General features: G+C 35.3%; 1 protein-coding gene across 2 annotated transcripts; it reads left to right on the forward strand.

The window, feature by feature from the left end:
- The first annotated feature begins 7,041 nt into the window (after positions 1-7,041).
- LOC141482528 (uncharacterized) lies at positions 7,042-13,295 on the forward strand. Of its 2 annotated transcripts, none has more exons than XM_074176000.1 (3): positions 7,042-8,557; positions 11,805-11,879; positions 11,948-13,295. In XM_074176000.1, the coding sequence occupies exon 3, from the start codon at positions 11,952-11,954 to the stop codon at positions 13,086-13,088; it is 1,137 nt and encodes a 378-aa protein (XP_074032101.1). In that variant the 5' UTR covers positions 7,042-8,557; positions 11,805-11,879; positions 11,948-11,951; the 3' UTR covers positions 13,089-13,295. The 2 variants fall into 2 exon arrangements, with proteins under 2 accessions (XP_074032101.1, XP_074032100.1); XM_074175999.1 differs by having other exon boundaries at positions 7,042-8,543.
- The last annotated feature ends 421 nt before the right edge of the window (positions 13,296-13,716 follow it).

Consider the following 13,716-nt stretch of genomic DNA (forward strand, 5'->3'; position numbering starts at 1 on the left):
AAAATATAAATTCCATCACGCACAAATTTCTTGTAGCCGGGCACACGCAAAATGAAGGGGATCACATTCATTCTGTAATTGAACGGTCAATCAGGCAGTTTAAAAAAAGAGCTCCCATCTACGTACCAGAGCAGTATTTAAGCTTGGTCAGGCAAGCTAAAAAGAATGGTAAGCCGTATATTGTCCATGAAATGGGTTTTGAAGATTTTTTCGATTTCAAAGAATTGTCAAAGGACATGGGAATGAAGGAAATTTTTAAAAACGAGAATAATGAAACAATTCGCATTGCTGATGTGAGCGTTGTTAAGGTAACCAAGGCAAACCCTGGACATCTTCTAGTTAAAACGTCGTATGCGCAATCGGAGTTCATGTGCATAGATGTTTTGCAGCAGAAACAGCGTGGTGGCAAGCGTGTTTCTTCAATTCCTGAACAGGGTACATTTGGACCTTTGAAAAGGGTTTACAAGAAGAAGGTAGGAATAAGTGAGAAAAAAAAGAAAGGTTTGTTGGCTCTTTTTGCTAAGACTAAAAAATCTGTCGCTGTCATGCCTCAGTATTATAAAACTTATATATTAACTTATAATTGCTTATATTTATTTTATTTTTTAAGTGAGGTTATGTTATTGTAGTTGTACTATTAATTTTTTTCTACAATGACATGTTTGTTTTCATTATTTTTTAATTTGTTTAGAAGATTGTCAACAACTTACTAATCAATAATTCAAAAAATTATACAAGAATTTTGTGTTACGAATTTGAATTTAACTATTTCTAAGACTAACTTTGAGCTTTAACATCATCTTACCAAGGTTCTTACACTAGTCTATAATAACGTTATCATTAACATTTTAAAGTTGCAAAAATAAATTGTAATCTTATCGACAGGGAGAGAGCAAAGAATGATTTTGTAATTCAATTTGGTTAAAAAAAAAAATAAATAAATAAATAAATAAATAAATGAATAAAAAATTGTAAACAATCATGTTATTATGAAACACAATGTTTTTCTGTGATTTAGACAATAAAAATTTTTTCATTCATTAGTTTTTTTTTATCAAACTCCTGTTGTAACAAAATATTATCTTCAAAAGTATTTGAATTTTTTTTTTGGGGAATACTATCACATTTAAGAAGAGGGGATGAAAGTGGCAGATAAGGGGGAGGTTTTTAGACATGCAAGAATCCAAACACGGCAGACATTTCACATTGTTCCCCCTGATTATTGAATCATAGAAATATGAAATTACCTACTGAGCATTTTAACAAAAATCAATATGAAAACTTCAAATGGCTCTCCTGAAAAATGCCATTTTTTGAGATATTATAGTCTTCTTCCAAACCGACGATATATATACCTATTTTCTACAGAATGGGAGATATTCTACATATAAGATTAATTAATAGAAGAGGTATTAATAGAAGAGGTGTATCTCATATAACTTCTTGTGATTTTCTTGGGAGCACCTGGAAACATTCCTTTGAATGGCCTTTGGATAGCCGTTGAAGACTTGAGAAAAAAAACGTTTTCTCGTACTATAAATTTCCAGATGGAGATCCACTGAATAAAATATACAGCAAGAAAGAGGATAATAAAAGAAAATCCCCAGTATAAAATTTCAGATGCAGATACGCTGCCACAAACAAAAATAATTATTGATATGTCCATCGAGGACGCTTCACTCAATATAAAGAACCCACTTAAATCACAAATCACGTTTGAATTAGCAGCAGCATCTTATATGATATAGCCGAAAACAATTTTTGCACTTTCCAATTCAATGACCAATTTTATTAAAAAAGCAGATATAATAATCGTATAAATATATTTTATAGTTCGTTCATTATTGTCTGACAGTAAAAGAATTTCAAGAATGCAAACATGTCGCTACATCAAAGAAAGCAACATAGTCGTCTCAAGTAAATAGCACTGCAATTCACCCAAAACATCATTGAGGTATGTCTTGTCTCTATATCCCTTGAGGACGCCGCTAACGAGCCATTAAAATAGGGACATGCGACAAAGAACGCGAAAACACCGACAAAGATTGCGAAAATACCGCCAAAAGAACCGCTCGATGTTTTTTCTGATATTTCGTTTCAGATAATATTAATAGGCGTCGGACTGGGGGTTTTAATATAAATTTTTCATTGATATATTCTGCATGATGAGAAGATAATTAAAATATGGTGAAAACTAATTTTGTCTGAATATTTTATTCTGGGAAGGACAATTTATTTTTGAAATAGTTTTTTATTATTTAGAATTTTTACCTTCTATAGATCTATAAAATAACCAGAATATTAAATTTACGAATAAATACAAATGTAGAAAGAGCAAAAAGTTACTGCATTTGATAAATTAGCTTTTTGGAAAAAATATCAAATTTGTCATTAACTTGAATTTAAAAAAATTTGCATATTAAAAGGAATATGTTTCATCTGGTAACGTTTTGGAGACTCTATCCATTTTCTTCATCCAACCCATTTAAATCAAAACATTATAATTTGTAGTTATGATTCGTCTTTTGATATAAATAAACTTGATATTATTATTATCATTGGCACTGATAATATCAAATTGATCGTCGATATGATAATGGAGATGGATAAAGTATTCAAAACATCACCATTTTCACCATCAAACATTTTCAGGAAGTAGAAAAGTGTGGCTGCACTGAGAGATACACTTTATATATTCTTGTTGGTTTAGAAATGAAGATTCATATTCCTTATTGGATTTTATAGTTGATTCAGAAACAATTTTATAGATTCAATGGGAATACTTACTTTGAATAAGACATTGCGATAATTTTAATCTGAAAAAAGTCTACAGGGATTCGTTGAGTGATTCTTCACTGGATGAATCAGTTTCATTAGGATGCGATCATCCAGATCCCACATCTCTGCTTCGATTCTGATTGTTTTGTGGATACATTTTTCCCAAGCTTTTTGGTCGACTGTTTCCAGGGCACTGTATAGGTATTTCTTTACTTCACACAGCTTGAAGGTCTTATTATTCCTTGCCATGAATCCTTCAACTTGAGCCCAAACCAATTCTATTGGATTCAATTCAGAGTGATAAGGCGGCAACCGAAGAACTGACATTCCTTTAGTCTTTGCCATCTCATCGGTGACATACCTGACGAATTTTGACTTATGACGTTTAGCCAAGTTGAGGAGTTCCGCTTTTAACATGTTCGATTCAAAAGGAATAACTTTCATTTGTAACCACTCATTAATATCTGCTTTCTTCCAACACGACTTCGGCAGCTTTTTGACTCGTCTACTGTGGTAACTTGCGTTATCCATTACTATTACGGATCCCTGCGGAAGTTTTACAAGTATGTTTTTAAACCATTCTTCGAATACTGTGGCATCAATTTCTTGATGATAATTCCCATTTTTTTTCGATTCAAATCAATCCATCTTTCACGAATCCTTCACCGCTGCCTATGTGAGTGATGATGAGACGACGACCTTCTCCAACTGGAATTTTCAAACCAGTGGGCCAACCTTCCATAAAGGCTTGTCTCCCACTTTTGATGTTCTGATCTTGCCAAACCTTTTCCATTCTACAATCTCTGATTCTTCTATTAACATGCTCTTTCTATCTTGCTTTTCAAAAGTGAAATTTAGCTCATGTAATATCTTTCATAATCGAGTTCTTCTTATATCAGGAAAAAAACTGTCTTCACGAATAACTGACAAAACTTTATTTAATGTGGGCATTTCGTATTTTATGTAAAAAGAGTGTACTGTTCTCCTAATAGAATTATTCACTTCTCCATCGATAACCAACCACTTTCTACTAGTGGATACTTAAGGCTCGAAAAAGTTGTTGTTTTACTTGAGTTCCTTGAGAATTCTAAAAATTGTCGATCTATAGACACCGGTCATACTCGCGCATTTTTGCACTACTATCTCCTTACTTTTTATTTCGGGCGGATATTGTATTCTTTAAGAATGATATACATTCATAACAATTGTTTTTTTCATTTATATTCAATGGTGACAATTTCGGACGCTTCACGATTCAAGAACAACTAGCTTCCATGTTGTATATGCTGTTTATTCAACGCGCTCTCGAAGTAAACTGAAGAATATCACGAATAACCCCGCTAAAAAGCCAAGTCGGTCTATGTGTCTGTTGACAGTATAATTCAAAGTAATATCTATTTATACCGCCTTCAAAAAAACAATGTTATTTCAATCCCCTTCAACTGAATAACTATTCGTTGGAGAATGTCTTGGTTACTACTGGACATATTTTAACATTTGTAATAGTAGATTTGTTATTTCGTTTGTTATGAATGATATTTTTCAAGAATAAATATTGTATTTTCGTCGTATAAATTCATTTATTCAATTCGTTGAGAGTAAATAATTTGAATGTAGTACGCCTATGGCACTAAAACTGAGAACCAGAACAAACCTAATGATTTCGCCTGGTTTCCTCGAATTGACTGACTAATTCCCATCCAATCTCTCGGGCCCCGCGTTTTTTTTTTGATAGTGGTTTCTTACAATTTCTTCCTGTCGAATTCCTGTCGAACGAATTGATTTATCCGCGTACATATATGTAAACTGTGATATGTCCTTGCTTGAACATTCGATTCAATTTTTTGATAATTATTTTTGGTACTATATTGCCCAGCCACACTTTTGTAACTGACCGATCGTTATTTTTGCGAGAAAACAATTTGATTTTAGCCCATATACTAGTATTTATAACCTTTCTTGAGAAACTCTAGAATTTCCAACACTCAGAATATTTCGGTTGGATTAATGATACTTCCCCCATGATTTAATTTTCACTCCTCGATGATCTGCCTTTTGAGGGTAGCTGAAGGTCCACGATGGATTGGGTTTCTTGAGGTTGGAAGAACCACTCCTTCACAAATACCTCCACAAATACCTCCACAACAAGTTCGATACCCGATTAATCGTTGAAACGAAAACTGCACGTTCGATACGTTCAATTTCGAGTATCCTGCCGACTGCGCCAAATATAACTTTCGGATGTCAAAGTCCTTTTTTAAAAATTTAATTTCTTTGACAAAAATAGGTGTTAACAGTTTGAGGGCAAAATTAAGACTGAATTATAAAAGTATTCTTCCCATGAAGATAAGATTTCTTGCAAATCAGTTTTCCAGAATCGCGAAATTCTGCTTCAGCATGGTCAGCGGCTCACATGGGAACGGGCGATATAATTCACTCTAATTGACTGCCGTGTTGGTCGGTGGTTCAAGCCCTAGCCTGAACGATCGATTTTCACTTGCTATCGTCCAACCCGTGTTAGGAATCACACGTTAAAAGTTAAGACCTCGTTAATCATCAGCTCGCACAAGTTTCGACTTCTAAGGTTTGTCGTTCGTAGGGGTGCGACAGCTGGTTAACGGAAGAACAGATTTTAAACAGATTTAAACAAATGTTGACATTCGAAACATATTCAGTAGATTACATATATTGTGAATAATTTTAGGCTTCGTGTCAGATTACTTCACTACCCGATTCCAATCACCTTAAGAAATGTTGATCGTAATTTATTTCATTTTATATATTTTTATCCTTTCCGTTTCTCTCACAGTTAGGTATATATTATATGTTGTCTCGAAGATTCTGACAACACCTTCCGTGTTTGCTTTTCTATCCCACGTAACAGCTTCCCTACGTCAGAAAGTGTGGCTAGAAATTTGTAGCTAATTTCATGTAAATCTGGTTTACTACTTAGCAATGCCAAACAATAGCTTTTTCTCCCTCTCTCTCTCTCTCTCTCTCTCTCAGCCACTTGAGCATGTCAGATTGAGCCCTAGACTGTGGCCTAGATCGATCTTATAGGAAATACAAACTTGCAAATAGATAAGATAATACCATTGTAGAGAATATATTGAGCAAATTATACAAATCATCATCACTAACATTGAGAAAACTTTGCTGGGCCAATAAATTTTAACAATTCAAAGCAGTTGAACGTATTGTTATAAGGAATATTATTATTCTTCTTTACTGACGTGTTACAAATAATTCACTAAGCCACCATAATGTCTTTTTTCTACACCCGTACTCTAACAATACACTTATATGACCATAATCCGTTTCATAATGATATCCATTATGATACAGATTTTTCATAACGATACAGATTATCAACCAATAGAAACCCATAATTTCTCAATCAAGAATCCTGTTCCTTTGTTTGTCCTAGATTCTAACCTAAGTAACTAATTGCTTTATTTATCCTTTTACCTACCTATATTATCAAAATGTCTGAAAACAGGCGATATAGAAGGAATACCATCGACTCCAATATTTTTAAAAGATCAGATTAATTACAGTTGTTATATTCAATATATATATATATATATATATATATATATATATATATATATATATATATATATATATAGTATATATAGTTTTCATATATCCATGATAATACCATTAAGTTTGTGTTTTTTTAAAAAAATATGAGTTAATTACTGTAAATGTGTTCAATACAAATATAATATTTATAATTTTTCATTATTTATCGGGTTTAGAAAAAATAGCGTATGCAACTCTCATGTAATGGTTATTAATACACTCGCATATACCATACAAAACTCGCCTTCGGCTCGTTTCGAATCCCGAAAATGGTTGGCTACGGAATTTACATTAAAAGGGATATATAATCAACCCCCATTACTTCGGATTATGAATATTATTATCAAACACAGAATCGAACAAGTTTCTGAGAAAATGAACAATCACCTTACCTCACAGTTATACCACCTCTCAGCTATATTTCTTATACGAATACTCAGAAAATTAACATATTCAGATTACTTATTGTGATGGATTGTTTGAAACCTTTGGTGTAGTGATGAATATTACTGGGGTTTTATCCCAACAGCAAACCGTTATTTCCAACACTTCGACATGTGTTTCAATCACCAAGTGATCTTCTTCAAGAGGAAGATTAAACTGTTTAATCTTCCTCTTGAAGATGATCACTTGGTGATTGAAACACGTGTCGAGGTGTTAAAAGTAACGGTAGTAGTTGTCTAAGGCCGCTTGAGGACCTCCCCCCACCATTTGACCTTGTCCTTGAATGACGTCATATGACCTTCAGTTACGTGTCAGATGATATGACCTTGATCATGGGTGTCGACCTTGAGATTTGAGTCTGTTCCTCAATATGTGACCTTGAAGTTTGGTCTTGAAAGATACCTCATGATCTTGCATTATGCACGTTCAATATGACCATGCGATTCGACCTTGAGATTTATCCTTGCTCAATACGTGACCTCGATGTTAAACCTTGAAAGATGTCACATCATATGATCTTCATTTTATCCATTATATCTGCAATACATGACTCTGAACTTGTGCTTTACCTTCAAGATCAACCTTGAGCTATGTGTATGCTATATAACTTCGAACATGAAATTTGAACTTGAGAATTCAAGCTATTCCTAATATGTGACCTTGAGGTTCAACCTTGGAGAGCATCTTACGACCTTGATATATATGCATGTCATATAACCTTGAACATGTAGTGGTGGGGGGAAATACTTTTAACGGGAGTGCGATGTGAATGTTTCACTCAGTTCGCATTCTCCTCCTAATCTTGTGGTTCATATAATTTCATACAAAATGTATATGTGCAACGAATGTGGGAAAAATTTCACACGCAGTGACAACCTGCGTCGTCATCAGCGCGATTCATGTACATTGATGAATTATGGAGGACCATCAACTGAGAATGATGGAGAAGCATCAACTCCGAAGAGGATGAGGTTAAACCCCCCAGCACCTCCGGTAATGCAGACATGCCAGTGCTGCAATTTGACAATTTTAAGTGATCAGATGAATGTACATCGTAGAACTTTGCACCATAGAACGAATGCATGTGTGCATTATGGGGAAGGTGTTAAAATTGTAGGCACAGCGTTCAAGTGTAGAATTGTGAGCTATAGGGTGGATAGTCAAAATCACCATATGGATTACAACACATTCTTCAATGAATTGAAGCAGAAAGTGTTGAAACTACTGGAAGAAGTGTTGGTCATTCATAAAATTGTGAAAGTGAATATGGAGGTGTTTGGGCGCTACAATCTACAAACTAAAGAGTACTGTGATGTTAAAGCATTCAATAGTTCCAATCAAGTTATTGATCAATCGAATGATTTGAATGTGGTATATAACAATTTTGCTGATAGTTTGACTGTCCAAGCGATGGAATTTCAACATCTAGATTCAGGTATGTGATCTATTCTAAACATCATCAATTGAGTGTGTCGAAAAATAATCTCTGTTTTCAGGTTGGACAATTGAGAAAATTTTGTATTTGGAGGTGAATGTTAATAAGTTTAGCCCCCTTGGTGGATCTTCTTACATCAAACTTCCCAAATTCATCGAGTCCAAGAAAAGTGTGGTGAATGTTGTGAATCAGGACCATTACTGCTTTGCATGGGCTGTGACTTCAGCTTTATATCCTGCCAGTGCGAGAGTGTGTGAACTTTCGTCATACCCGCACTTTTCAACCGTATTGAATGTAGCAGGTATGGAATTTCCAGTTAAGTTGAAAGATATCCCTAAATTTGAGGTTATGAATAATTGCTCTATCAATGTTTATGGGTTGGAGAACACTTTCAAAAATGGCAAAATCGAATATGAAGTTGTAGGCCCATTACATTATTCAAAATCTAGGCTTAACAGTCACGTGAATCTATTGAATATCACAGACGAATCTGGTAATAGTCATTATTGTTGGATAAAGGATTTATCGAGACTAGTATCATCCCAAATATCTGCACACCACCACAAAAAATATTTTTGTGATGGTTGTTTATTGTACTTTAGTGATGAGCGGGCTTTATTGCGACACCAGTTAAATGATTGTAATCACATATCAACAACAACACCGAACACTAATTTAAGACTTGACAAATTTGGTAAATGTGTACCTGAAAATATTTTGAAATTTGAAAATTTCGAAAAACAATTGAAAGTTCCATTCGTTGTGTATGCTGATTTTGAATCTATTTTGAAACCAGTGCACACAAATGAACCAAATCCTGCACACTCTTTCACAAATAAAACTTATCTTCATGAACCATATGCTTTTTCATATATCATAAAGTGTTCTTTCGATGATTCAATCTCCAAATTTGTATTATACAGAGGTGCTGATGCAGCTAAAGTGTTTGTTTCAAACTTGGAGGCTGACGTAACCAATATTTATCACAAATATTTGAAAAATGTGGTTCCGATGAGTCCTTTGACTGCTGAGGAAGAGCATGACTTCAATATTGCCACCACATGTGGGATATGTGGAAATAAATTTGAAGAGGGTGATATTAAAGTACGTGATCATTGCCATCTAACGGGGAAAAAAAGAAATGGAGCTACTCATTCCATTTGTAATCTCAATTTCAAATTGCCCGAATTCATTCCAATCATTTTCCATAATCTCAGCGGGTATGACTGCCACTTATTCATAAAGGAGTTATGTACCGATAAAAATAAAGTTGATGTCATCGCTCAAACTAAAGAGAAATATGTTTCTTTCACGAAACATCTATTCATGGAAAATACATTGTATCGAAATGGTCAAATAAAAAAAAAATATTTGAAATTGAGATTTGTGGACAGCTTCAAATTTTTGGCTGCATCTCTACAAGAGTTGGGTGATAATTTGGATGAAAAACATTTTGTTGAAACTAAAAAATATTTTCCAGAAAATGATAAATTTCAGCTAATGAGGCAGAAAGGTGTTTTTCCTTATAACTTTATCGATTGTCTGGATAAATTGAATTATTCAAGTATACCATCGAAGTTGGACTTTTATGATAAACTGAATGAGAAGCATATTTCTGATGAGGATTATGATAGAGTGAAACAGGTATGGGGCATGTTCAATTGTCGGGATTTAGGTGAATATTCTGACATTTACTTGAAATCTGATGTTCTGTTGTTGTGTGATATTTTTGAAAATTTCAGAAATATGAGTTTGGGTACATACAAATTGGATCCTGCTCATTATTTCACATCTCCAGGTCTATCTTGGGATGCTATGTTGAAGTTTACAGGGGTCGAGTTAGAATTACTAACTGATATCGATATGGTGCATTTTTTCCAAAATGGTATACGTGGCGGTGTTAGCCAATGTTCGGAAAGGAAGGATATTGCAAATAATCAATTTCTTCCGAATTATAATCCCAACGAACCTTCATCCTTCATAATGTATTTGGATGCAACCAATCTATATGGCCATAGTATGTGTCAATCACTACCTGTTGACGGATTCACTTGGTTGACCGCCGATGAAATAAGTCAGCTAGATATCAATAGCATCCCAGATGATGGCTGTCAAGGATACATTCTTGAAGTAGATGTGCACTATCCTATAGAATTGCACGATTTACATTCAGATTTGCCATTTTTGGTGGAGAGCATTATACCACCCGGTTCAAAGTCTAAAATACCCAAACTCATACCGAATTTGAATGATAAAAAAAAATATATTGTTCACTATAGAAATTTGAAACAGGTGGTTCGTAATGGTTTGATGGTGATGAGAACTCATAGAATTCTCAGATTCAATCAATCACCATGGTTGAAGAAATATATTGATTTGAATACAACCCTAAGAAATAATGCCAAGAATAAGTTTGAGAAGAACTATTTCAAACTAAACGTGAATTCCATATATGGTAAAACAATGGAGAATGTTAATAATAGAAGAGACATTCGCATTGTTACACATTGGGAATCTATAAGAAGAGGTATGGGTGCCAACGCTCTTATAGCTCGTCCCAATTTCAAAACATTATCTATATTTTCGGAAGACTTTGTCGCCATTCATATGGGTAGAGTTAAGGTTTGCTACAATAAACCATTATATCTGGGATTTTGCATATTGGATATGTCGAAAACTGTTATCTACGACTTTTTCTATGACGTCATCAAAAAGCATTACGGATCTCAAGCTTCTCTTCTATATACCGATACGGATTCTTTGATATTGAAAATAATGACTGATAATTTCTATGATTTCATGAGTGAGAACATTGATAAATTTGACACTTCCAACTATGTGATGAATAATAAATTCAATGTGCCAGTAACGAAGTCGATACTTGGAAAGATGAAGGATGAACTCCCGAGTGATCCCATCATTAGTTTCCACGGCACAGGTGCCAAAGCTTATCACGTTCAAAGTGTATCAGATGAAATAAAGAAGGCAAAAGGTATCAAAAAATCCGTTATAAAAAATCAAATATCAGTTGATGATTACATAAAGATTGTTGAAACAGGTGGTACAATATTGCGAAAGATGAATATATTTCGAAGTGATTTACATGAAGTATATACATTGATGTGCAATAAAGTTGCTCTATCACATAAGGATGATAAAAGGTTCATAATACCTAATACCACCAAGACATTACCTTGGGGACATAACGACATTGAGTTTTATCAAACATGCCCCAATCAGAATTTCAGAATTTTTTTGGAAGTGTTGAAAGATGAAAGCAATGTCGGCAATGGAAAATTAGATCTACTTATTAAATTATTGGAAGAGCAATTGACTAATTGAATATTAAAAATATATATACCCATTTTTTTAATGTTCAACAATAATTGGAAAATTCATACCAATTGAATATAGTTAATGAATGTTATCGTTCTCTCCCACTTCACCCCCACCACAACCCCCACACAGTGCACAACTGATGGTGGGGTTGTAGAGAGGGAAGTGGGTGGAGCTTATCCTTTTAAAATGCGAGAGGAGGCCAGAGTAAATCATTCGCTTGCAGTAGTCCTTCGAGTGAACTTACCTCCAGTGCCCAGTCGAGCCAACCTGCTTCCAGTGGAAATTTTTTCGATTCAATGTAAGTTCATAATTTCAATAACTATATATATATGTATATTGTATTGACTTATATTTTATTTTTTTCAGAAGCATGTCTTTCTTACGAGCTGCCCTGATGGATGGAACCATTCGTACTGAAGCCCAAGAGAGGGAGAGCATGCGCAGGAAGGGGTTAATGGCTGGAACCCCGCTATCTGAAGCCCAGCTAGATGAAGCCATGCGCAGGAAGGTGGTTGTCCATCAGGACGTGGTGATCCAGCCACCTAGGACCCAGATGGCAACGATGGCTCCGACGACGACGACTTCTAATGTCAAGTCCCTCTTTCGTGATTTCAACCCAGACCAGGAAGCGGAATCAATGATGGACCTATCCATCGAGGCGGTACCGACGTCTCAGAGTTTGGAAGGGTTGTTGGAGACGTTGAATCCAAACTTGGAGGAACCACTGCCAGATCTTCTAGATCTATCGGATGTGGAAGATGTGATGTTGGCACAGCTACCTGGTGTGTTATCCCAGATCGACTCCGAGGATGAGTTTGAAAACCCGAAGAAGCGGATACGGGCCAACAACAAGGTAGTGAAGTCTGAAGAGCGGAGTTCCAAGAAGACGAAACCACCATCCGCGAAGTCGAAGTCGAAGCCATCAATCCGGAGGAAGGGCGATAAACTGAGCGTCTTCAGAAAAAGGTGTGAAAGAAACACGGCCATTAGAGCTTGGCCGGAAGCAACCCGTTCTTCGGAAATATCTAAAGCTGGACCATCCTCCCTTGTAGCACCCGTCCACCAGGTGCAAGTGGTTGTAGATGTCCATCGGGAAGCTAGTCCGTCTCCTTTACATCAGGATGGGAGATCAACCTCACCAGCCCTTCCTGAGGAAAACATTCCTTCGCCCACACGAGAGGTCGCTGCGGAAGTTCCTCTGTCACAGAGCACATGTGAGGACCGGAAAGTTGTTAATTCTTTCTCATACATGCGATCTGTGATGGATGAATTGAGCAAGAAGCGACAGCGTCGAGGTGAGTGCGATTCCCGCCGCCGAGCCATGAGTGCAAAAATTGAAGGCATTCAGGCTCAGAAGCGGGAATTAGATAAGCAGCTGTCTCGCATTGAAGCGGATCTTCGCAAAGAAGATCAACTTGAAGGCGAGCTAGTGGCTTACATTGAGAAGTACGAGCCTCGGGTGCGGCGATGGAAGGACATGATTGCCGGCTCACCGATGGATTTGTAAATATATGTATATATGTAGTGCATGTTAATTTTAAGATATATTTAAGTTGTTTATAAAATATTTTTTGCATGTTAATTTTAAGGTTGTAATTTTTTTCATGATAAAATTAAATAAAAAATAAACAAGGAATTGAAAGGAGTGCATATACTTTGGTTGTTGCACACAGAATACTGCGAGGTTGGGGCAGTATTTATTCCTTTAATCTAGTCATGTTCTAGCCATATTTAGCATGTAGAAATTAACCACAGAAATAGTACAATCTATGTTAGTATTTATTTGCAATATGAGTTAGTTCAAAATAAGATCTAGGAGAAATAAACTTTGTATGGTAAAACTAATGAGTTTGATTAATAATAAAGAAGCTAAAAACCTTGCCCCATCCCTCAGCATCATTCAATTCGAATGTGGCGTTTCCATATATAAATAATGAAAGAAATTATTCATTAGAGTAGTTCAACAAATAGACGTTACATCATTAGTCATTAGCTCACACAAGTTGCGACTTCTGATGGTTGTCGTTTATAAGGGTGTGGCAGCTGGCTAATGAGAAAAAACAGGAAAGAATAGATGAATAATGGAAGTAACTATCATTTAGTGTGTTCGAATAAGTAGATGTGAATATAAATGA

The sequence above is a fragment of the Leptinotarsa decemlineata genome, unplaced genomic scaffold, assembly GCF_025532065.1.
Source record: "Leptinotarsa decemlineata unplaced genomic scaffold, Ldec_3_MD MMD2_tig00001393_RagTag_RagTag, whole genome shotgun sequence".
In the NCBI taxonomy this organism is placed as follows: domain Eukaryota; kingdom Metazoa; phylum Arthropoda; class Insecta; order Coleoptera; family Chrysomelidae; genus Leptinotarsa; species Leptinotarsa decemlineata.

What these genes read in the sequence shown, in the direction of transcription:
- LOC141482528 (XM_074176000.1), top strand. Translation starts at nt 11,952, where the DNA reads ATGTCTTTCTTACGAGCTGCCCTGATGGATGGAACCATTCGTACTGAA.